At 32.7% G+C, this 23,473-nt stretch overlaps 5 protein-coding genes and 1 long non-coding RNA gene across 6 annotated transcripts; 4 read left to right on the forward strand and 2 right to left on the reverse strand.

Annotated features, from left to right (window-relative positions):
- The first annotated feature begins 358 nt into the window (after positions 1 to 358).
- On the forward strand, positions 359 to 3,646 carry LOC106101949 (aminoacylase-1-like). The gene is made up of 9 exons (XM_013281339.1): positions 359 to 506; positions 727 to 899; positions 1,326 to 1,497; positions 1,653 to 1,799; positions 1,923 to 1,999; positions 2,161 to 2,271; positions 2,430 to 2,525; positions 2,834 to 2,970; positions 3,388 to 3,646. Exons 1-9 carry the CDS (start codon positions 359 to 361, stop codon positions 3,644 to 3,646), a joined length of 1,320 nt encoding a protein of 439 aa, XP_013136793.1.
- Positions 3,647 to 5,032: 1,386 nt separating this feature from the next.
- Positions 5,033 to 9,744, forward strand: LOC106101950 (aminoacylase-1A-like). Its single transcript, XM_013281341.1, has 10 exons — positions 5,033 to 5,213; positions 5,476 to 5,648; positions 5,972 to 6,143; positions 6,230 to 6,376; positions 6,750 to 6,826; positions 6,915 to 7,025; positions 7,187 to 7,282; positions 7,368 to 7,501; positions 7,655 to 7,905; positions 9,557 to 9,744. Exons 1-10 carry the CDS (start codon positions 5,033 to 5,035, stop codon positions 9,742 to 9,744), a joined length of 1,530 nt encoding a protein of 509 aa, XP_013136795.1.
- On the forward strand, positions 6,938 to 7,452 carry LOC106102002. Its single transcript, XR_001225546.1, has 3 exons — positions 6,938 to 7,025; positions 7,187 to 7,282; positions 7,368 to 7,452. It is a non-coding gene; the product is annotated as an uncharacterized LOC106102002 (long non-coding RNA).
- On the forward strand, positions 9,716 to 12,727 carry LOC106101996 (aminoacylase-1A-like). The gene is made up of 8 exons (XM_013281389.1): positions 9,716 to 9,729; positions 10,051 to 10,219; positions 10,490 to 10,636; positions 10,899 to 10,975; positions 11,324 to 11,434; positions 11,566 to 11,661; positions 11,749 to 11,879; positions 12,206 to 12,727. Exons 2-8 carry the CDS (start codon positions 10,126 to 10,128, stop codon positions 12,465 to 12,467), a joined length of 918 nt encoding a protein of 305 aa, XP_013136843.1. The 5' UTR covers positions 9,716 to 9,729; positions 10,051 to 10,125; the 3' UTR covers positions 12,468 to 12,727.
- A 481-nt stretch (positions 12,728 to 13,208) lies between these two features.
- Positions 13,209 to 17,427, reverse strand: LOC106101987 (aminoacylase-1-like). Its single transcript, XM_013281379.1, has 9 exons — positions 17,025 to 17,427; positions 16,381 to 16,553; positions 16,110 to 16,275; positions 15,626 to 15,772; positions 14,890 to 14,966; positions 14,331 to 14,447; positions 14,136 to 14,231; positions 13,890 to 14,023; positions 13,209 to 13,574 (listed from the first exon to the last, which is right to left on the reverse strand). The coding sequence occupies exons 1-9, from the start codon at positions 17,161 to 17,163 to the stop codon at positions 13,316 to 13,318; spliced, it is 1,308 nt and encodes a 435-aa protein (XP_013136833.1). The 5' UTR covers positions 17,164 to 17,427; the 3' UTR covers positions 13,209 to 13,315.
- Positions 17,428 to 18,483: 1,056 nt separating this feature from the next.
- Positions 18,484 to 23,181, reverse strand: LOC106102053 (aminoacylase-1-like). Its single transcript, XM_013281459.1, has 9 exons — positions 22,058 to 23,181; positions 21,370 to 21,542; positions 20,832 to 21,003; positions 20,311 to 20,457; positions 20,056 to 20,132; positions 19,637 to 19,759; positions 19,278 to 19,373; positions 19,056 to 19,180; positions 18,484 to 18,772 (listed from the first exon to the last, which is right to left on the reverse strand). The coding sequence occupies exons 1-9, from the start codon at positions 22,209 to 22,211 to the stop codon at positions 18,511 to 18,513; spliced, it is 1,329 nt and encodes a 442-aa protein (XP_013136913.1). The 5' UTR covers positions 22,212 to 23,181; the 3' UTR covers positions 18,484 to 18,510.
- Between the last annotated feature and the right edge of the window lie 292 nt (positions 23,182 to 23,473).

The following is a 23,473-nucleotide window of genomic DNA, read 5'->3' on the forward strand; positions in this document are numbered from 1 at the left end:
ATGGTTAACTTACAATAAATTACATTCAGAAATACGATTGTCTAGTTTTCTTCAATTTTTTAAATTTTTTTAAACAATGCATAGAAATCATCAGCAAAAAAAAACATAGATAGTAAGGTAATTCTATTATTTTAATTCGATTGAAATTAAAATTATAATTCTGTACTAATTAGTGTGCAAGAATATTATCAACTTTAAATTACCTGTTTTTATCCTGAATTTTGTTTAAGAATTTTGCATAACATTTTATAAGATATATTATTTACCGCATTATCGTAATTATCGTTATATAATATGTGTATATAGTCAGTCGTGCGAATACATCATTCTTATTTGCGCGTTTTATTTTGGTGGAATGATGAATATAAAAATACTGTTGTGGTTCTGCTTTGTCCATGTCCACATTAGTATAGCAACACTCCCGTGCCAGGAATACATATGTACACGAGAAGTAGAAACTCTTCGGGACTACATTAGTTTTAGAACAACGAGAAAAGATGATTTCAGTAAGTGCCTACTGATCGTTTTTGCTATTAGATATTTTAAACAAAGTTTCACGTACGACTATTCTGACTAAATTAGATTTCTCATAGTAACTCGGAGTTTATCAGAATAGTTCGACTCTTCGATTTCCTACAAAAACTAAAAAATATATAGAAACCAGAATTAGTTTGTAAAAAAAGTTAAATGTCTCACTTACTAAAAATAAATATGTTTTAATTCCAGAAAAAGCAGTAGATTTTTTTAAAAGGCTAGCGGCAAGACAAGGAGTAGAAGTAACGGTATTCGAGGCTAAACCGAACTATCCTATAGTGATAATAAAATGGCCAGGACAGGATCCTACATTAAAAAGTATCGTTCTACTTTCTCATATCGACGTCAACTCAGCTTGTTATGAGGTATTGTAATTACTTGTAGTAATTAATCACCCCTAAAACAACTATAGGAAATAGTTTTTCACACATATTTTCTTCTCTATTATTTTTGATGAAAATGAAAGCGATCAAATATGTTTTCTATTACTAGTCCGGCAGTATAAACATGAGACTAGATAAAATAATAGTTACACTTTAAATTTATTTAAGTGCACTTGTGGACTTATTAAGTGGGAAGTCAAATAATTTTTTATTGATTTTTTCGTAGTCCAATATGTGTGAAAATGTTTCGTAAAAACGCAATAGTTTGTCTAAATATTAAAAAATTGTATGCCTACGCTAAGCTTAGAATAGCCTAATTCAAACTTTTGCATTTATAACATCAATAATAATTAATATGCAAAACTTAAAGCATCAACGAAAGGTCATTAAATGTACATATTATTTTAGGATGGTTGGGATTATCCTCCGTTCTCAGGAGAAATTAATGAAAATTGTGAAATTATCGGCCGTGGTACTCAAGCTCAAAAAACCCTAACAATTCAACATTATGAAGCTCTGAGGCAATTAAAACAAAACAATGTTACTTTGCTGCGAACTGTGTATATAGTTGCTACATCAGGTTTGTTCAAAAGCCATTTAAACCGGCTTATTTACACGAAACAATTACTTCGTGCTGCTGATATAGTATTTAATAGTTCGACCTGGCACATTCGTGCAGTTTAACTCAATGATGTTGGGGACTCAGCTACTATCATATGTGTTTAATATTTTCAGATCAAACTACTGGGTCTCGGGATGGTATAGAACTTTTTGTTAAAACTAAGACATTCCAAAACATGAATGTAGGCTTTACATTAGGTGTGGGAGCCCCGAGCGTGGAACCAGAGATCTTTTTGTTTAATAGATTTAAGACAAATTACGGTAAGATTTTTTTTTTCATTAATTCTCCGATGTTTTGTATAATTTTCTCAACATAAGTCTATATTTCATCTTCTAGTCCCTTACTAGCAATAAATAAAATAATTTCTTTGAAATCTGTTTTAGTGATACGTTTAGATTGCTACGGGCAGTCTGCTTCAAGTGCTATATTGCCAAGTTATAACGACACGGCTGCAAGTTCCGTATGTATTGTTTGCTTTTGATTATTTGAACCGTGATTTACATTGTCGAAACACTAATGAAAAATCTATTATTCTCCTTGAGATAAAATTAACTTCAGAAGTTTTGTAAATATTTTAGCAGTAGAAACAAACATCATGTTGATATTTAAAATATTTTTTAGTGTGGCTATGTTTTGCAAGCTTACAATCGCTACAGAGAGGAGCAATATAGACTGTCATTAAGAACTAGAGATGCTGGGGATTATACGGTGATTAATTTCCTTGGAGGTCGAGTGAGTGTGTTGTTTTTTTATTCTATTGACATGATATGATGATGACTCACTATTCACGTGTGGCAAAATCAAAAACATACATGAGTCCTTTGGCGTGCTCTATTTATTAAATACAATAATTTATTGTCTAGATAATTAATTAGCAATAATCTTTTCAGAACATTATAGAATACGACGTGATACCAGCGCACTTCGCGGCCTACTACGCTGCCAACTTGGCACTTAATACCACTGTTGAAGATTTTATTGAATTAGTAAGATTTGATTTTTTTTATTTACGTTTAGACAGGAAAATGTTTTTTTAAATTGTTGATCGTTACGCGATGTACGTTAAAATCTGCATAGATATTTGTATGACACCCCTCTAACTCATAAGAATAGGTAGAGAATACAGATTTTAGTTTAGGGCCTAGAATCCTTTGGATATTCTGTAGAACTAAAGGTACGATTTAATTAAATTTATATAAATTAAGATGATTATTTCGGATGTTTATACTCATCTTCATCCGTATTTGACATTATTATTTTTAATGATATTAAAAACGGATTTTTTATATAACAGGTACGCGGATGGATTTTGGCCGCTGGTGGAAATATAACGGTTAGTTCAATCTATAAAGAAGAAGGCGGTAATTATTTCAGTAAGACAGACGACAGTAACCCGTACTACGTGGCAATAGAACAGGCTTTTGAGGAATTGTGAGTATGATAACAATAGTATGTAGTGGGACTTGGCCATTATCGCACAAGTCTAGGATAATGTTCAAGGCGGCCGATATTTGTTTTAGAAATGATTTGTAGTTAACCTAAGGCCAGACAGGTAGCACAGAGAATTTAACTCTCTGGCGCCCCCTTACCTCTTTGTCATGATGGACTGCTTACCAACACTAGTAAAATTTTTGACCTTATAGTATATTAATTTCTATTAGACTCTCTAACCAGTACCCTGTGATAACATGCTGTGTAAAGCGTCTGGTGAAAGATCAAATTGGTAAAATTGTGGCAGTTACCAATCGCTTAAGGCAAAAGTTGATCAGATGCTGTAACTATTTCAATTATAGTAACCCCTATAGAATACTTGTCATATTTTAATAGAATTAATTATTTTGTTTTCAGGAACATTCCATTTCAATTATTAACGACGCCTTCCACAACGGACACGACGTTTGTTGTCAAAGCTGGTATTCCTGCCTTCGGATTGACTCCGATACGAAACACGCAGGTTTTAGTCAACGGAGTCAATGAAAGATTGCCTTTGAGGATATATTTAGAAGGGTTACGTATTTTGAAAGAGATCATATCGCGACTTGCTAATATACCCGATGACAAAGTTACGGATGACCCGACCGATTACTTAGAGAAATGTAATAAGTAAACCTATTAACTATTTTTATTGAGTGAACAAAACACATTGTGAAAATAATCATAAGAAATAAATGTACTATAAATGTTTGATGTTGTTTCTTGTGTTTGTTGTTTATTTTTAAAATTCAATTATTTGTTGATAAAAAAAAAACAAACATTAAAGTTATCAATCATTAAATATTAAAATTGTGAAGTACCTTATATGATAAGTGAAATAAAATTATTTGATCTGGATTTCACTGTAATTCAGTTCTGACAGGTGACTGTCCATAATTCTGTTATTGTCGAATTAAATATATAATTTTAATACGAGTACATAAAAATGATATCCACTAACGGATTCCACAATTTTCTTACGAAGTGAAATGGTGAAAGACAAGGATGCCAATTCATGTTCCTATGTGTGCCTTCATTTATTCGAAACACGATTCCTTTATTCTTGAAATATAAAAAGCGCTTTGTAACACAGAGTACATGCACAGATATAGACTAGAAGCCAGGATTCTCTATCAGGAGATCGCTCTAAAGTATGGTCTCCTGGATATTCGGCTGCCTTAATAAAAAATTGTTTTAATGTGCTTTAGAAATGTGTCATTTATTAAAAAGTTCGAGTACTTTCTTTTATAAATATTTACTGTAAGATTATGATGCTAGTAAGCCAGAATGTTCATCTGGTGCCCAGCCCAACGTTTTTTCTCTTTTTTTTCGATATATTAAGAGGAATGACAACGTGTTTTTGTAAAGATTTCATCGTAATCATCAACATCAACCGGCCCTTGATCGTATTGACGATCAGCACAGTATGTACCTCTTCCATACCATCAGTGGCGGCATATAAGAATTTACTCTGTTCTCAGACACATTCTCTTTCATACAATACACCCATACTTTATTAGGTCTCTTTTTACCTTTGTAGTTAAAATCACTACTTTCTTATTTGTGTGATCATCATCTCTACATGTACTTAGACATTTCTGCAATGAATATTTACGATCGATAAGATGAACAAATATGTTAAAAGTATATTTCATTTTACTTACACATGCAGCCAATGAATACCATACATATTTTAATTATTTTATCTTCGCATACTTTACATCGATAACTGGAGTTATATTAATATATAAAATTTGAGCTGATTGTAACTTCCTTTGGTATAATTAGCCAATTATATTTTTCCTTTTTAACCCTTCTTATCAGTACTGCAAGGTTGGTAATTAATACAAGGTTAAATATATAAATGAACCTGCCAAGTACATTTTGATTTACATTTGAAAAATGAAAACCGTTTAACTGCAGCTTTACCTTTAAATATATGTGCTGTTTAAAATTGAAAATATCAATCAAATTAAATTTCCAAAAGAAAGTTTGATATTAAAATTAAATATTCGGCATAATGAAAATTCAGATTTTTAAAATCAAAACTATTTATGCTGTGTTGATACTTCTTTGGATTGTACTTGGTAATGTGGAAGGTAGACGTAATGTGTTGAAATATAAGGAATGTGATTGCAACCCCGACGTGCACTTACTTCAGGATTATATCAGTATTAATACCTCACCGGGGAGAGATTTAAGTAAGTATCGTTAATCACCATTGGATAACTAAAGACCATTGTTATAGAATTACAAGTTAAGGTAGGTAGATTCACGGATTGTCAGCAAACTATCAAAACAAAGAAAGTATAGTCTTTACTGATATAAATAAAAAGCATAGTGTATGTTGTACATTAATAAGACTCGGAAGTATTTTTAGTTAATTACTTAGAAATGTATAAATGAAGTGTTTGTGTGATTAAAAATAGGTTAAAGAGAAGATTTTATTAACTGTCTTTGCAGGACCGGCCGTTGACTTTTTAAAAAGATTAGGAGAAACACAGAATATTGAAGTCACTGTATACGAGGCTAAACCTAACTACCCTGTGGTCGTATTCAAATGGCCGGGACGGGACCCCAATAGACGTAGCATTCTACTTCTTTCACATATGGACGTGGTTCCTGCTTGTTATGAGGTATGTCTTTTATACGTCATAGAATACATCGCAGATTATTATTACATCATGATCATCATCAACCGATAAGAGTCGTCAGTCTCTACAGTTCGCATTAAACATTTTTAATAGTAAATAAATCAGTGTTTTACCACAATCCCACCGAAAGGCCAAATCCACTAGTTAATAAGTACTTCAACTTGCCCACGAAGGCAGCCACGTTATAACCCATATCCTAGTTTCACTTGTTCCTTTTGACTTTTAAGGAAAAAAAAACATTTTATAAAATTATGAAACGTAAGATTTCAAACGTTTCTTTTTGCTATTTCGTAATTAATTTTTAGGATGGTTGGACTTATGATCCGTTCTCAGGTGAAATAAATGACGAATGTGAAATTGTCGGGCGCGGTACACAAGATATGAAATCTTTCACAATTCAATACTTCCTGGCTCTTAAAAACCTTAAAGAAAATAACGTTACATTGCTTAGAAATGTCTATATGGTTGTCACACCAGGTCAGTAAAGAATTCGAGATGATAAGTCAATGATAACTTTGTTACTTATTTAATACGTGTACTTTTTGATCTTTTAAATGTTTCAGACGGAGCAGCTGGATCAGAGAATGGTATAGCACTATTTGTAAAATCTAAAGCATATAAAGACTTGAATGTGGGATTTGTTTTAGACAGAAGTATTCCAAATCCAAACAACCAAATATTTATTTTAAATAGCGACAAAACTACAATCGGTAAGTTGGTTTTATCTTTTTTAAATAACCAGATATTTTAGTATTTATTGTAATGTAACATTTAGTAAGGTTATATACTAAATAAGGTAATATACTAAAGCACTGTGTATCAGATTGAATAATACAAGTATCAAATGATGCTTGATATCTTACTAATAATATAAATAAGAAAGTTTAGATGGATGGATGTTTGTTAGAGTTTGTAGCCTAAACTACTGAATGGATCTCGTTGAAATTTGGTATTGATGTAGAGGGTAGTCTGGAAGAATACATAGGCTGCTTTTTTTGTTTTTTTTTTTAATACCATCCGAACGGAGTCGCAAGGATAGCTCGTATGTTTATATTAAGTTCTTGTTTACTTATTCTGTTCCAGTGTTCCGCATTGATTGCTACAACCCGTCAACATCTAGTGCATTTTTGGTTAATATTAATGTAACCGCATATGGAACGGTACTTCAACTTTCTCTATCAATCTATTTTATCTGATTCTATTTAACAATCAAGATTAGTAACATAGCTTTTATTAATTTATTTTTAGTGTTCAAAATTCTTTAAATCTTATGAAGAATACAGAGAGGAGCAATACAAGATATTACTAAAAACTGGAAATCCTGGTGCTTTTACTGCGATTAATTTTGTAGGCGATCGAGTGAGTATGATAGAGTATTCTGTATAGTCCATCCTCTTTTCTTCACTACTAAGTACTTTGTGCGTATTTGTGACTATGTCTACGTGTGTTCCGTAATTGCGTGTTCACGCAATTTTTGTCATTTTCCTTTTTTTTTTGTGGTAAAATATACCTTTTTTCAGACTCTTCTAACATACAGCACGATACCCGCGCATGTGGCTGCATTCTACACCGTCTATTTGGCACAAAACACCTCAGTCGCTAATTTTAACAAAATTGTAAGAGTAATTTTTAATTATTGTATATTTTTTACTTTAAACGCTACAGGTTTTATTATATTTGAGTATTTTTTTTTCTGTTCAGATACGTAGCTGGGCTTATGAAGCGGGAAGAAATGTTACGGTTAGCGTCGTTTATGAAAAAAATAGAGTTTATGCTACAAAAGCCGATCGTAGTAATCCTTATTGGGTGGCTATTAGTGAAACGTTTAATGATCTGTAAGTATTAAAACGGGTTACTCAATTGCCTTCTTAATAGGTTGCTGATTTTGAGCAATGTCATTCGATTGAATTCCCATTCGCAGTATGATAGTATATAGGTAAAGGAAGCCAGCGTAGTTTTAAGTATTATATATTTTTTTTATTTTTCAGAAATATACCCATAAATCAAACGTCAGGCTACACTACAACTGACATAACGTTCGTCATAGAAACTGGTGTGCCCGGATTTGGTATAACACCTCAACGGAATACACCAATTCTAGTGAACGGAATTAACGAAAGGTTATCGATACCTATCTTCTTCGAAGGAATCAAGATTTACGAAAGAATTTTACGTCGTATTGCGAATTTACGTGATGACCAGGTCAATGATGATCCCACAGTGTATTTGATAAAACCTCGTATTATTTGAAATATAATTATTGGTATTTGAAATAGCAATAATTTCGCTGTAAAAAGAATAGATTGCATGTCAAGTAGTACATTTAAAACTTCTCATTCGTTTTACGATATCACATATTGCGATTCAACTGATATCAAATATTGTAATTACATCTTGAGTTACATTTGTCTTATAACACCATGTCATAATCATTTGATCACAGCTCACGCATCCAAAAACCTTAGCACGATCATTGACAAACATGTCCAATAAATTTTCACTTGTATGTTTTGTGTATGGTCAATTTGAAGATTATTTTGTCCTTATCAATTATATCCATAATATAATTTGCATTGTTATTTAGTAAGAAATAAATCTGCTTTATTTCATTTAGTAAAAGACATTATTTATTTTACATACGATTTTTTTTATGTTATATATCAAAAGTGTTTCAATGGTTATCAAGAATTTCTACTTTAGCCTTAATAACCCAACCGGATGTCGTTGTCTACTATTTCGATGGAGAATAATAATAAATGTTAATCCACTACATTAATTACTTTAATAACATGTATACAGGTTGGAGTGTTTTCTTTGAATAACGTTTATTTTCAATATCTCGACTATTTTCCCTAGAAGGGTAGGCAAAGAATTCCATCCTGTATATGAATTTTATCATACTGTTTAGTGGATTAATATAATACTTCTTTGCAATTACACTTAAAATACTAATTAGGTGATAATAATAACTCAATAAAAATTAACTCAAACGTGACATACTTCGTGCCTGATGTGTATAGTTTTCACCAGCAAGGACGTGCGGTGGTAAGTATTATGTTAGTTTTGGATTATCTTAATATTTAACAATATTATAAATACACATGTTTTAATGAATAGATGTGTGTTTAAGTTTGTAGCCTAAACTTGCAAACGAATCACGATGAAATTTAGCATAGATGTGCTTAGTATGGAAGAACACAGGCCTTTGTTATTTATTAATTCCACGAGGAAGTCGCGAGCGGAAACTATTCATTTTCATAAAAATATGAAATACTCAATCGCAAACAGCGTATTAAACTCATATTATTATATTTTACAGGTATACGATTGGAAAACATATTAGTTAGTATTGATTTTATAATGCAATGCATAACGTTAATTATTGGTTTGTTTGCTGCAAATATCATCAGCACTGCTACAAGTAACATTCAGTCTTGCCAATGTAGCCCTGAAGTGGACAAATTCCGAGAGTATATTACTATAGATACTACGCCTGGACAAAACCTAAGTTAGTATGCAATTTTATTTAGTCAACATACAATACTTATATTAAAATATGTAAATATCAAAGTCACATTAGCAGGTATTTTTTGTATTAAAATGGCAAATGAGCAAGCGGCTATAGATATTTGCAATTGCAGATGCTTTACATCCGCGTTCTACTTGCGTTAAGGGACGCTCAAAAGGAGGATATTTCCTCATCTCCCTTTCCTATAAAATCTTTATAAGAATGTAGAGAAGTGGACTTCAATTAGACATAGGTCATACAGGCTTCAAACGAAACACAGATTTACTTCAACTTCTCACCTATCTTCTTTGTGGTGGTAGTATTTCACTGATCGAACCAGCCTATTGTTATTGCTCTACCATATTTAAATATTTCATTTTAGGTCCAGCTGTTGATTTTTGGAGGCGATTAGCAGAAGAACAAGGCATTGAAATAAAAGTATACGAATGTGTACCTGGTTATCCTTTGATTGTACTGAAATGGCCTGGCAGCGACCCTTCTCTATCCAGCATCCTTCTTCTTTCTCATATGGACGTAGAACCGGCTAATTATAAGGTATATGGATTTTAAACCCGATCCTATTTGTGCTGAAGTATTCATAAGTAGCGCCACCTAGAATTAGCTTGGTAAATCCATAGAACTGTGTCCCTACATAGATTTGTATTTTTGGATTTTTGTATGCAGTAAACTCGAAAACTACTGGAACGATTTCAAAATTCTTACACTATTAAAAAGCTATGTTAACACTGAGTAACATGGACATATTTTTCTATTTTTTATTTCACGCAGGTGAAGTCGCGAGCAACAGTTAGTATAAAATAAAAAAATTCAGCTATTGATTATGTTTGTGTAATTATTCTTTCGTAATACTTGCAGGACGGCTGGGACTTTCCCCCATTCTCGGCACATGTTAACGATGAGTGTGAAGTTGTCGGTCGCGGCACACTAAATATGAAATCAATTGCAATCCAATACTATGAAGCTATGAATCGAATACAGCAAAATACAACATTGCTTAGAGACGTTTATATGATTATTACACCAGGTACTTATGTCACTTAACTTTTTAATTATTTTTTTCTTTTTGGTCTTAAACGAAATCTTAATAATAACAATTTTCGTGTCGGTAATGTTTTTTCTCACCTGCATAATGTTTTACAAGCGTTATAGCAAATTCTATGGAATTAAATTTGTATTAAACATGAAGTCTAGAGATAGGTCTAGACTTTTTTCGAAATAATTTAGAATTTAAAGTCTTCTCTAATCTATTTTACATGAATATCAATATATATAATAAAAATCATTTTAATTCCAGACAAAATTTCGGGATCTTTAAACGGAATTGCCTTGTTCGCTAAAACCGAAGAATTCAAAGCAATTAATGTCGGTGTTGCTCTGGACGTTGGCATCCCAACTCCAACTTCAGAAATTCAGATTGTCAATCAAGATAAAACTCAATGCAGTAAGTATTTGGGTTTATTTCTATTCGTAATACGAGAATATCGCCTTATCTTCGCTGTCTCTATCAAAAACAGAGATAGCGAAGGGTAATATAAACATCGCTATACTAAATATACACGATTTCGGTGTCATTGAAGTTCTGAGACTACTCGGAATATCCCATCAGACTTGGCTAAAAACAATTTGGGTATTAAAAGGACTTTGTATTTTACTGGAAATGTATTTTTCCTGATAACATAATAACCTTTTGCACTTTGTTTCAGTAATACAACTGGATTGCTACGGGGAACCCATACATAGTGCGTTTCTACCAGATGTTAAGACCACAGCGGCTGACCCGGTATGAGTAGTACTTGTTTCGTTAAAAATGTTATCATCTTCTTTAATATGGTTGTCACTTAATAAATATAAGAAATTCGAATGTATCGATGGATGTAAACATGTTTGTTATCAGGTTACATCAAAATCTATTAACAGAACTAGGTACGATTGAAACTTCTGAGTACTACATGGAATAGTTTTCAACCTGGGCTAATTTTGACTCATAGGAATGGACGTTCAACGTGTGATTGACATTTTTTCTTATTTCATATAAATATTTATTTACGTTTACGACGCTACGAAATTATCTTACTAATTACTTTAATATAGAGTTTGAAAATTATTTCATAATTTATAAATTTTCCAGTGCGGACGTTTCTTCGTAGGTTTCACTCAGTTCAGGGAGGAACAATACAGATTGTCACTGGAGAGCGAGGACTCTAGTGAATATACAGCAGCAAATCTCATCGGTGTTAAAGTAACCATGCATTTTATCAATTTTATTTCTAAAGTTAATAAACAAAATAATAATCATATGTCTTCAGACTAAAACAATTGTTTAAGGAACCAACACTGACTTAATTACTTATATCTTTATCAATATTTCAGGGAGTAACTCCATACCGAATAGTGCCTTCGCATTTTAGATATTTTTACGTAGCATATTTGGCGCACAACACTTCTATTGCTGATTTTAATAGAACGGTGAGATTACTTTTCATTTAGTTTACAACACATATTAAGTGACTTACAGCGTGTGTTATAAATTATTTGATATACAATGTTACGCAGGTCCGAGGATGGGTTCCAGAAGGCGAAAATGTTAAAATAAGTGTATACTACGAAGCTACGAGAAGCGCTACAACTAAGGCAGACAATACTAACCCTTACTGGGTGGCTATTGAAGAAGCATTCAAAGAACTGTAAGTATGTACAACAAAAACGAAGGTCAAACTGCGGCTTAAGCACGTCATTCGTGCGAATGCGAAAACTTAGATGAATGGATGGATGTTTGTTAAAATTTACCGTCCGTTAAATTTGGCATAGATGTAGTGCATAGTCTGAAAGAACATATAGACTACTTGCTTTTTTTTTAAAGTCCATACGGCCGGAATCGCCGACAAAAGCTAGTGTATTTATTTAAAAAAATGTATCGACTACATTTGCGATCGTACTATATTAAATATTTTTAAGTCAAGTCTAGTAATTTTATGTAGTGCATTATAATAATCGGTTTTAAATTTTACAGAAACATTACTGTGCGTCCGTCTACAATACCCACAACAACGGATGCTAAATTCATTGTAGAAGCTTCAATACCTACATTCGGTATATCTCCGCAGCGCTTCACGGTGCCTTTGATTGGTGGAGTTAACGAACGTCTCTCGATAACTGTCTTCAATGAAGGTATCAGGATTTACCAGAAGATCATTCCGCATCTCGCTAATTTACCAAAAGATAAAATTGCTGAGGACCCTGGGACTTATTTGATTCAACCTACTATCATATAAAATGGATAAATGTCTAAAGAGTTTCTAGTTTAGTAACTTATTTTATAACTGTCCCTTTTAATACTTTAAAACAGTGTGTTATTTTATAGCTCTTGTGACAATTGTTTATAGTTAGCTTATTCTACGCACAATTTATTTTTAAATTAATTATTTTTTTTAATTGCTATATTTGTAAAATTTAAATATTAAAAAAATGTTAATCTTACACGAATTGTTAAAATGTAAATTTGCTCTGTACTGATTAAACTTTGATTTTCACCATTATTTTGTTTTTCTCTGTTATCAGCTATTTTTTTGACTCCTATCATTATATTGGTTTTATATCAGATGACTTTGACTTTACACTTTAACTCGAACTAGCCGTTCCCGTGCGGCTTCATCCGCATGAAATTATGAAAATTTTATATTATTATTTACGTTTGTCAAATTATTAATAGCAAATGTCAAAATGACATGACATGATAAACCTTGACAATCTTGCTTCCTTGATGTTGGCAGCAACTTAAGGTCTCTTTCCCACATTAGGGTTTTTATCCAAAATATTTACCACCTAAGTTTAATGGCATGAAAATATATAGCCTAAATCGTAAGTGTAGGACGAACTAAACTAACTAAAAGGATAACTGTATAGATATAGATAAGTAGACAACAGATTAATTGTGCTGGATACAGTGGCATAAAAAGTTCCAATTCATTTTCATGAACCGTTCAACATTTATCTGTGAAGCGAAAAGAAAACAATAAAGGATATTATAAATATTTATTAATTAATATTCTTATTGAAACACAATCAAGCTTCATTTTATTAAATCAATACTTTATTCAAACTTATCATCAAAACAAAAACATCAGTTACTTTTTGGCGTCAGATAACCGCTGGGATCGTTGGATACTTTGTCTGGAGATAAATTGAATAATTGTTTAAAAATCTCCTCGAAGATTGTGATTCCGTCCAAGAACGTATGTATATTGAGTCGTTCGTTGACAGCGTGGACGAGATTCTCAGTGCCTGTTATAGGAGACAGGCCGAAGACAGGATAGCCTGCAGCCGCCACGTACGCTGCCTCTTCAGGTTGAGAGGCGGTGCGGGGGCAGAATGCTATATCCCTGAAAATAAGTGCAATAAAGGAGATCAGATTTTTAAATCATTGGAGATCTCAAGATTTGAGATTACTACAAGACATATGCGACTATGCGAAGGTTAAGACAAGCCCTAAGGAATCTTGTGATAAGAAGAGTAAGCCTAACTAACATTCCTTTATTTAAAACCTACATAAGAGCCTATAATTGCTCTATTGTTGTCGTTAGTTCAAAGTAAACTAGATCGAGATAATGCTTGTTGATTCACGGTACAGATGCATTTTAGTAATAAAGTAATAGAATCACTGCTTTTTCTTTATATCTAGGTGTCAAAATGCTTACAAGTTTGTGGAAGCCACTTGCAAAGAGTCGTAGTAAGGATTGTCATCGTCCACCACAGACTCGGGGCCGGCTTCCTGACGCAGTAATGTCCTTAGCTTGGCATTAGGCCCTGCCTCTTTAAGCCACTCGTAAACCTGCCAACAACAGTTCATTATTGCCCATATCTCATCAATTATACTTTAATATTATATTTATCTTATAATGCCGTTTCTTAGACAACTAAAATTCATTGAATATTTTACTTACGATTTTTTCAAACTGTGCGAAGCTCGTATTAACCGCCAGAAATGAGTCGTAATACAAATTAATGGTAGAAGGTATTACACCCAGTAGAGTATTAACCTGTCAAAATACAGGCAGTTGACAAAAAAGTTATTAAATTCTAACCCAAGTTTACATAACCTTTAAAAAATTGCACTAGCATTATTTTTCAAGTCTTACTTTTGGTCCCACGAAATTAATAACAGTGATGTTGTCCATGTCGCAAAATTTAAGTTTTTGAGCCGCTTCGTACTGTTGATTTCTGTACTTTGTGTAAGACATGTAGAAGCGCCCACACTGAAATATAATTAAAGATCGCCATAAGAATTATACTCTTCGGCATTGTGCGGGAAAATATGGACCTAATTTCTTTGTACAGAAAGCTGTGTAATGTAGAGTAAACAGCTATTTATTAAGCTAGCTCGTAACAATTTTGGACTGCATAATCACTTTCTTCATGTGGCATCGTGATCAAGCGTTAGTTTAACAAACAAAAAAAATATGTAAAGGCAATTGCAACGCCTCTGACCAGGATTTCTATATTATTGGTTGGTATATAGACAACAATATAATAAATTGCTAAATATCGTGCAAGCTTATTGTACTGCTGTGTAATTGCTATTACTGCTTCTTCTATTACATTTACAACAAAACTCTTGTCTTTTTTCACTCAGCATCTTAATATTAACTAAAAGAGCAAGCCACTAACTGTAATAAATTGTTATTATACATTATTTACCGTTCCATCTGCTGAAACAGCTGGATCTATTAACAAAGTGCTGTCACCGCTTGGTCCGGTACATTTCACTTCGAATGCTGGAACAAGAATGTCACCTGATTATTCTAACATAAGTGTTCTCAAGAGTACAAACTGCAGATTTAACGACGTTATCTTACCAATCGTGTTGTAATGACATGGTAAAACAAATGAATAACGTTGTGTTAAGAAACCTTTAGGACAGCGCAGTTCCGATTTTAAAATATCAAGGAAAACAGAGAAAGACAGAATACAAGTATTGAAACATCCCACAGAGAAAATAATCATCTAATATTAAGCAGCCATGTTGATATCAAAAAGAAAATGTTGTTGTATAAATTCCTATTCAAATTTTTATACATGCATAAAAAACAGCAGACGAATTTTATTTTTTGAATTACTGATTATTGTAAAACTTTATTAAAATTCCATTCGATAGCGAATTGGTGATATTTAAATTATTCTAATTGATAATATTATTATTACTTAACATTTTATTTTAAATGAAAACATGAAGAGCTATAGAAAAATTAGAAGGCGTTACGGTTTCAAATTTTTTAAAAATAGCATTTAAAATATAGTTAAACAAAAATCACTTGATACATTTATCTGTAATATGAGGTTGTTAATTTGCTTCTTCTATCTAAGGTTGAAAGTCTGTTAAGCATTCAGAATTTAGATCTAGTTTAGAGATTAGAAAAGAAAAAGTACTACTCACACCATCGTGTCTTGCCACGGTATAATAAAGCGATGTTTTCATTGGATGAAGGTACTCCAATAGTAAGGAAATATCCAACTCTAAACTCTTTGAACGTTTTGCTTTTTAAAAATAGCGCAATACCATTTCTCGATCCTGTTTCCTTATCTGTTGAGCGAAATATTTTTATACATGAGTAAAATGTAAATTGAGTAGTAATGAAACGGATGGAATAAGGCATTGGAAGAAATTTATGATTCGTGTAATGCAAAGTGTGGTAAATTACGTTTAGGAGACAACTTTTTTATGTATTCACAGTTAGGTTAGGTCACAGTTAGGGTCATACATTTCCTACCCTTTTTGGCATGTCATTTAATGTTCACAATCCAATTTGATAGAATATTTGGCATAGTAACATACATATAACACTTTATAAGTTACACCTTTTACTTTGCTGTTCACATTTGAACCCTAGCAGGAACCAAATTTGTTTCTTTAACTATACCTGGCGTAAGAATCATGTAGACATCCCTAAGAGCAGCGGATTGCTTTCTCATTCGCATAAGAGCCTCGTACTGTTGCATCGAGACGGACTTCTCTTGCGTGCCGCGCCCGTAAATATCACCGTTGTCGTCTATATGCGCAGAAAATGGCGGGTATGTCCACCCTTCCTGTAATTATAACATCAAATGTAAAAAAAAAATTTCGTCCTTTTCCTATTCCCGTAGGGTACATAGGTAAAACTGATAAAGTTAATAATATAATGAGTTAAATACCCTCATGTCTGCTGGCACGACATCCATATGCGTGACTAGCGCCATGCTAGGCAGCGAGGAATTCTTTCCTGGCCATTTCAGAATCACCACAGGATAACCTTCTATTGCCTCATAAGTAGAGAACTTTGCTCGGGCAATTAATGCATGTCTTCTCCAGAAGTTAACAGCTGGTGCTAAATAACATAAATGTAATGTAGATAATGTGATACAGGTAAACCTTTATTGGACTATCTTGTATAATAGAAAGATAATGAAGACGCCTATTGCCATTAATACAAAATAAATCGTTGATTGATTTGTCGAACGGCTTTCATAAAATCACATTGTCCCTCTTAAACATTAACTAAACTAGAACACAAGAGTATGGTCGCGCTTTGATTCGTCGAGCTTATATGGAGGTATACACACTACTCGGTTTTTAGTTGTGCAACAAACAGTGGAATTGGTTGTGAAACAATCTACAATCGCACACCAGTTTTGCGATAATTGTCAAAGGTGTGCGCCCGCTCTTAATCTCTTCAAAATCACAGAAACAACAAAAGCCATTGCAAGTATGTTAACATTGTCCATATTGGAGCGTGTCATATATTTTTGTTGCCCGCTTATACTAGTTGTAAAGGAAAAGTGATTTTTTAAAAACTTACTAAGATCTTTTCCTGTAACCGTGTCTATCTGTATGTACTGCTGGAATCGCCGCACCTCTGGTATTCTAGACAATTGCTCAATAGTCAAACTATCACCTACAATCACTAACGACGCAACGTACATCAAAATAGAGAACATTCTTGAAATTTTGGAAATATGTAAATAATTAAATACATTGGTATTTATACTGTAAGCAGAATATATTAAGGTAATTAATAGTAAGCACGCGGAAAGGTAGTCTAAGGTAATAACGATAAGAGTTCTTTACTTAACCTAATTACAATATGTTTGATATTTCAATATTAGGGTTCCGTTTAAAAACGAACGATAGACCTTACATTTTAGTGTTTAAATTATTATTGTCAATTAGCTATTAAAATTAGGGGGGAAAAAAGTAAATATTATATGTGCGAAAGTTTAGATGGTTGGATGGATGGATGTGTGTTAGAGTTTGTAGCCTAAACGGCTGAACGGATTTCGATGAAATTTGTTATAGATGTAAACGATAATCTGGACGAACACATAGGCTACTCAGTTTGGTTCACTATTTTTCCCACGCTGGCGGAGTCGCGGGCGAAAGCTAGTATTATATATTATTTAGTAATCACATTATGGATATCGAATAAAAGTATTATACGTTAGTGAAGCAGAACCCTGAATAATTTTCAATTTATATCTAAACAACTAGATGTGTTTTATAGACTTGTAAAAAAATATCTCCATATGTCTGTTGTTGTAAAGGTCTCTTCAAACCTTATTTGAAAACCAATGAACGGTCGTGATCATTTTATCTTAATACTTAAGAAGAGTTAAGATACATGGTCACTCTTAACACCTCGTTACAGGTGTAAAAGCAACTTATTTTTATATTAGATATTTTGTATTGATAGGGTTCCCTAAAAATATTTCATATTCCTTCTATTACCTTTGTTCGCTAACAACTTTTATATTTAGACAGAGAACCATTCCATTATTATTATGTATGTCTATTACTACTTAGAACAATTTTATTGAATTATCATTGTACTTTACATTTTTAACCTCAAATGAAAATAAATAAACGATTACATAATCGGAAACCAACTTACATAGAGAAGAAATGCTTTTGTATTATTGACAAACATCATTCATACATACACATATGTAAATTACGACATACTTTATGATATCAACACTAATTTTTCATTATTTATTTACCAACTTACTGACAGATAAGGTACACTCAGAATATAAACGGCAATACGAGTACGAGTTTTCTACTTTAGTTTTCATAGTCATCATAACAAGTATAAAGGTTTAACGGTCGGATATTGAAACGAATTTTATGCTTCGCGTCGTAGGCGCCGCTTAATTTGAGGTCGAAATTTTAATGCAGTTCGTAGTTAAGTGTAGCCATATTTAAATGTCGTTTCAATACTCTGCCGTAAGGAATGTCATTAAATTCAAAAGATAAACACATTAATGATTGTTTGGTTTATATTTACATCATATTAAAGTAGGTTCTGTTAAATACATTTTAGGATCATCAGCAACCTTATCGTCAGGTACATTTGCGAGTCTTTCTATGACTTTCTCGTAGATACAAATACCATCTAGGAAAACGGGAATAGACAAGCGTTCGTTGACCGCGTGCACTAAAATCGGTGTGTTACGTATCGGTAATAAACCGAAAGTGGGAATACCAGCACTTGATAATATTCTCCTATCTGATACTGACGGAGCTGTTTTAGATGTTACTGTAATATCTCTGAAAAATAAATTAAAAGTTACTATGAATCTAAGTTATGGGTTGTATAACTGTTGCAGGGCCTCAGATAGACCAGATTAAATCTCAGATTTGACGGTGGAGACGTATAGGAAGGGAAAATATCCTCTTTATATGCGTCTCCTCCTCCGTCGATTTAGGGTAGGCAACGCATTTGTAATTGAGGATGTCTATGGGCAGCGGTCGCTTTGCCATTGTCGCGGATTTAACTAGGTGACCGCTTGCTCGTTTGCCTTTTGTATAAAATAACTTCAGATAGACTTACAATTCATCAAAAGTATCTTTTAATGCTACCCAGTAAGGATTACTTTCATTAGCGATAGTTATTGAAGATCTTTCATATGTGAAAAGTCGAATGATTTCAACGGCGTCTGATTTCCATCCATTTTCCTAGAATAGAAAATAGTACAATTAAAAAGATAATTACTGTCTATAGTATAGTCGTAATTTAGATATTGACTTATTAATAGTAAGAAACATTACTTACAATTTCGTGAAACTGTTCCAAAGACGTATCATGAGCTAAGTTCACGCTAATGAAAATTGTTAAACTTGCGGGTATTTTGCGGAAAGGTATGTTATCCTGTAAGAAATAAGAAACTCTTTAGGTATCATTTATAATCACACACCTTACATTGTGATGTAATTTGTTAGAGGTGTTGTTTTTTAAAAAAGTTACCATGTAATTTATAACGAAGAAACCATTAGTGTCATTCCTCGTACCATGATTTTAATGCGTGGACCTGTTATGGACCTATGGACATGTTAACTAGTTTTAGGGCCTGCCTCATTTGCCAACTGTATCAGCGAATGGTTTGACTGACCCTTAGAAATTAAAATACTTACTGCATTAACACCTAAATGACCGACATAGTTGATTGCAGTATACTCAGAGTAATCGTTACTTTCCAATGATTTTGTGTACTGCTCTTCTCTGTAGTTAACGTAAGCGTTGTAGAATGCGATACACTGGAAAATGTAAATAACTAAAGGTTGCTATCACAAAAAAATAAAACTATCTCAATTTTGTCAAACATGATGATAAGGATGGTGCTATGCTGTACAAATGTTTGGGCCATGGAATCACACTTGACATAATTCTTTCACAAGACAAGGTTGGACCAATTTAGAATATTTACTGTTGTTTCCAAACGAAACTTTTGAGTTAAGGTTGTAAAATTGGTGTTTTTAAAGATCTTTGGTAAAATTCAAACCTTTTTCATAATAAATCTTAGACAAATCTGATATTACACTACAATACATACCGGGCCTGCAGCTGTTTTATTCACATCTATCAAAAGGGCAGAAAATGCAGATTGTCCATAGCAATCAACCCGCAAACCTGAAGTTATTTTAATGGTAAATAACTAATTATTAAATTATTAATATTTGTGTTTGTAATATTAAGACATCAGTAGGGGGACACCTTCCCTAAATATCCATCTTTAGAAAAATAGTAGCCTGATAAATATAAACGATATGATAAATGTCATTGTAGCGATGTTGTTAGTAATTCTTACCTATTTGTGTTTTATCTTGGTGGAGAATAGGCAATTCTGGTCCCTCACTCCCAATACCGACGGTCAAGGCGATTCCGACGTTCATGTTCTGAAATTCTTCGGTTTGCACGAAAACACCCAAACCATTTTGAGAAAAGGTAATGAAATCTGGAAAATTCAATTTGCTCTATTAATTCAATTATTCATGGCTTAATGCTACAGTAATAAATTCAAAAGTAATTAAATTTTCGGTTAATAAATATAAAATTGTGTTACGTTTTTACGTTGAATCATTGTGAATGGTGAAAAATGGTAGTTGTCTCTTTGAAGAGAAAACCCAATAGATTTTCGCGTTTCTTTAAAAAAAAATCTCAGAAAATTCTTTTTCTGAGATTTTTTGATTTCTATCAGTAACCTGATTTTTTAATATGAGGGGGAAGCCTTTTTTGTGTTTTGATAGGCTAATGGACAGTTTTTAGTTTAGTCTTATTACAAATCAAATTTCCGTTTCTCTACCACTATATGTACCGTATGTATCATACCTGGTGTCAACACTAAGTACACATCTCTGAGTAAGGTAACATCGCATCGTTTGAGATTACTTAATGCCTCGTAGTACTGCATGGCGGCCGCCTTCACGCCTTGAGTGCCGCGTCCCACGATCTCACATTCATCATTAATTTTGCCCGAAAACGGCTGGTATGTCCATCTTTCCTATAAGTAAATAGCTATTTTAAGATACTGAATCTATTGGAATACTGTTAGTAAATTACATAAATATTGATATACCACATAGCTAATAACTACAAATAATAAACTCTTTTAGGTTAGGTTAGTGATACAGTGTTTTAATGATCCTAGAACAGGGGTGGCCAACCTCTGGCACGCGTGCCATAAATGGCACACGACATAATATTTTGAGCACGTCGAAAGTCATAAAAACACTACGAAAGAATGAAGTAAGTGCACCATGGAATTGACGTAATAATCGCAGTCAAATATTTTCGATGGCACCTCTAAGAACGCATTAAATATTCGCCACCCCTGTCCTAAAACCACGGATATTAATAAAAGCCGTACCCCATAATAAGCGTCAGTAACATCCATAGGTGCGTTTAACAACACACTAGGTAATGATGAGTTCTCTCCCGGCCATTTCATTATAACAACAGGGAAACCTCGGACTCCTTCGAACACTGTTACTTCCACGTTCTGAGCATCTCCTAGTCTTTTCCAAAAATCTACAGCTGCGGCTAAAATATATACAAAGGTTATTATCAAATTAATCATAAAATTTTACCTATTTAAACCAGGAGATAAATAACTTTCTTACTGTTGGTTTTAGATTAGTTCTTAATTAATATTATCTAATATTAATTACCAATGAAATTGAGAAGCAAAAGTTTAGTGTGGTATGGACATGTTATGCGGAGAGAGGAGGGGGACATAAACCAGAAAGTATTAACATTGAATGTGGATGGCTACAAAGATAGAAGAAGACCGAAGAAAATAAGGATGGATTGTGTGAAAGATGATATGATTAAGAGAGGAGTCGATTCAGATATGACAGTTGATAGAGATGTATGGAAGAGCAGCACATACTGTGCCGACCCTCCTTAAGGGATAAGGGCAAGTTGATGATGATGAATATTAATTAATTAGCAAAATTATTTTCTACTAATAATGAAAATGCCAAATAAATAAAGTTATTTGAAGTTTTGCCTTTTATTCACCTAAATAATTTAATTAATACTGTAATGTTACTTACACAAGTCCTGTCCCGATACAGTATTTATGCCGATATATTCTTGGAATCTCAACACTTCGGGTAAACAAATATATTCCTCGCACTTCCGTGGTTCAGAACTAACAAATACATTTACTAGGCATAGACCTAACAAAATCTGCCGTAGGTGTCTCATTGTGAATTACGTAGTTCTATTCTCTAGATCTCTGTAAACTATACAATATCTTCTTCAGACCTAAGTAAATTTCAGATTTTATTTAATTTATTAATTTACATATACTTTATATTATAAAGAAGAAAGATTTATATTTTGTACGTATTGAAATAACTCAAAAACTACTGAACCTATTTCAAATATTCTTTCACCACTAGAAAGGTAATATATCTACGAGTAACATACAAGTAGGCTATATCTTTTTTTTTCACGGGGACGAAGTCATGAGCAACGGCTAGTGTATCTATATAAATATTAACATGTACTTTCAAAATTTAAACTTTTTTCAAAATGAACTTGCTTATTAAGTTAGTTAAAACTTACCTTTGTGAATTTTAATTCCGAGTTTTAAACTTATCTTAGTAAATTATTTTACCTTTTAAATTTAACAAGTGAATTTTAATAGTTATCGATTCCTTATATAAGACCACTCATGTTGTAGTTTTACTACTAAAAAAATACTATCTATGCTTTTAAATTTAAATATTAATCTAGTATCACGTTATTTCAGTAATGTTTACTGGCTTTTTAAAATAATTCCAACCTTTACATTTACCAGATGTAGTGTGTTTAAGTTGATATATCGTTTTTTACAACATAACCACGAAAAACAGGGCATAAAATGATAAAACTATTGGCATGCAAAGTTATACAAAGTACTAAATTAAAATATGGTTAAAAAGTCGCTCCGATTATCGTAATCCTTACCCGTTTTACTTGTTTGATATTTATGCAAATTATTGTAACGTTCGGTATATTGCATTGATTAAATTCAGTTATCAAGTCAAATATATAATTAATTAAACTATGTGTAAACAAGCCTTAGAAAACTCCTCTTCCAATAACTGTATGTGTAGATAAAACAAAAAAAAATATAACAGAATTTATGGTTTACTAGCTGTTCCCATGCGACTTCATTCGCATAGAATTATAAATATTTCATTTCATTTAATTGTTCACATTTATCAAATTATCAATTGCTAATGTCAAAATGACATGACATGATGACAAACCATGGCAACCTTGCTTCCTTGATGTTGGCAGCAACTTATGGTCTCTTTCCCACATTAGGGTTTTTATCCAAAATATTTACCGCTAGGTTTAGGTACCTGCGTGAAAAGTTGTAGCCTAAAGCGTGACGTAAGTGTAGGGCTTTTTATTAAAAAAGAGTTATTCCAAAAAAAATATGCTGTGATTGCTGACATCTTAGGCAACAAAGAAGT

This window comes from Papilio polytes, unplaced genomic scaffold (genome assembly GCF_000836215.1).
Source record: "Papilio polytes unplaced genomic scaffold, Ppol_1.0 DF823934.1, whole genome shotgun sequence".
In the NCBI taxonomy this organism is placed as follows: Eukaryota; Metazoa; Arthropoda; class Insecta; order Lepidoptera; family Papilionidae; genus Papilio; species Papilio polytes.

Bases quoted from the DNA above. Each gene is read 5' to 3' on its own strand.
- LOC106101949 (XM_013281339.1), top strand. From the start codon at position 359: ATGAATATAAAAATACTGTTGTGGTTCTGCTTTGTCCATGTCCACATT. The intron at 900-1,325 runs GTATTGTAATTA...ATATTATTTTAG, and splicing joins TCAACTCAGCTTGTTATGAG to GATGGTTGGGATTATCCTCC. The intron at 2,971-3,387 runs GTGAGTATGATA...TTTTGTTTTCAG, and splicing joins GAACAGGCTTTTGAGGAATT to GAACATTCCATTTCAATTAT.
- LOC106101950 (XM_013281341.1), top strand. From the start codon at position 5,033: ATGAAAATTCAGATTTTTAAAATCAAAACTATTTATGCTGTGTTGATA. The intron at 6,377-6,749 runs GTAAGTTGGTTT...ATTCTGTTCCAG, and splicing joins TAGCGACAAAACTACAATCG to TGTTCCGCATTGATTGCTAC. The intron at 7,502-7,654 runs GTAAGTATTAAA...TTTATTTTTCAG, and splicing joins AGTGAAACGTTTAATGATCT to AAATATACCCATAAATCAAA.
- LOC106101996 (XM_013281389.1), top strand. From the start codon at position 10,126: ATGAAATCAATTGCAATCCAATACTATGAAGCTATGAATCGAATACAG. The intron at 10,220-10,489 runs GTACTTATGTCA...TTTTAATTCCAG, and splicing joins TTATATGATTATTACACCAG to ACAAAATTTCGGGATCTTTA. The intron at 11,880-12,205 runs GTAAGTATGTAC...TAAATTTTACAG, and splicing joins GAAGAAGCATTCAAAGAACT to AAACATTACTGTGCGTCCGT.
- LOC106101987 (XM_013281379.1), bottom strand. From the start codon at position 17,163: ATGTTCTCTATTTTGATGTACGTTGCGTCGTTAGTGATTGTAGGTGAT. The intron at 16,276-16,380 runs GTATTTAACTCA...TTATAATTACAG, and splicing joins TCGTGCCAGCAGACATGAGG to GAAGGGTGGACATACCCGCC. The intron at 14,448-14,889 runs GTAAATAATGTA...ATTATATTTCAG, and splicing joins CTGTTTCAGCAGATGGAACG to TGTGGGCGCTTCTACATGTC.
- LOC106102053 (XM_013281459.1), bottom strand. From the start codon at position 22,211: ATGAGACACCTACGGCAGATTTTGTTAGGTCTATGCCTAGTAAATGTA. The intron at 21,004-21,369 runs GTACGGCTTTTA...ATTTACTTATAG, and splicing joins TTACTGACGCTTATTATGGG to GAAAGATGGACATACCAGCC. The intron at 19,181-19,277 runs GTAAGTAATGTT...TTTCTATTCTAG, and splicing joins TGGAACAGTTTCACGAAATT to GAAAATGGATGGAAATCAGA.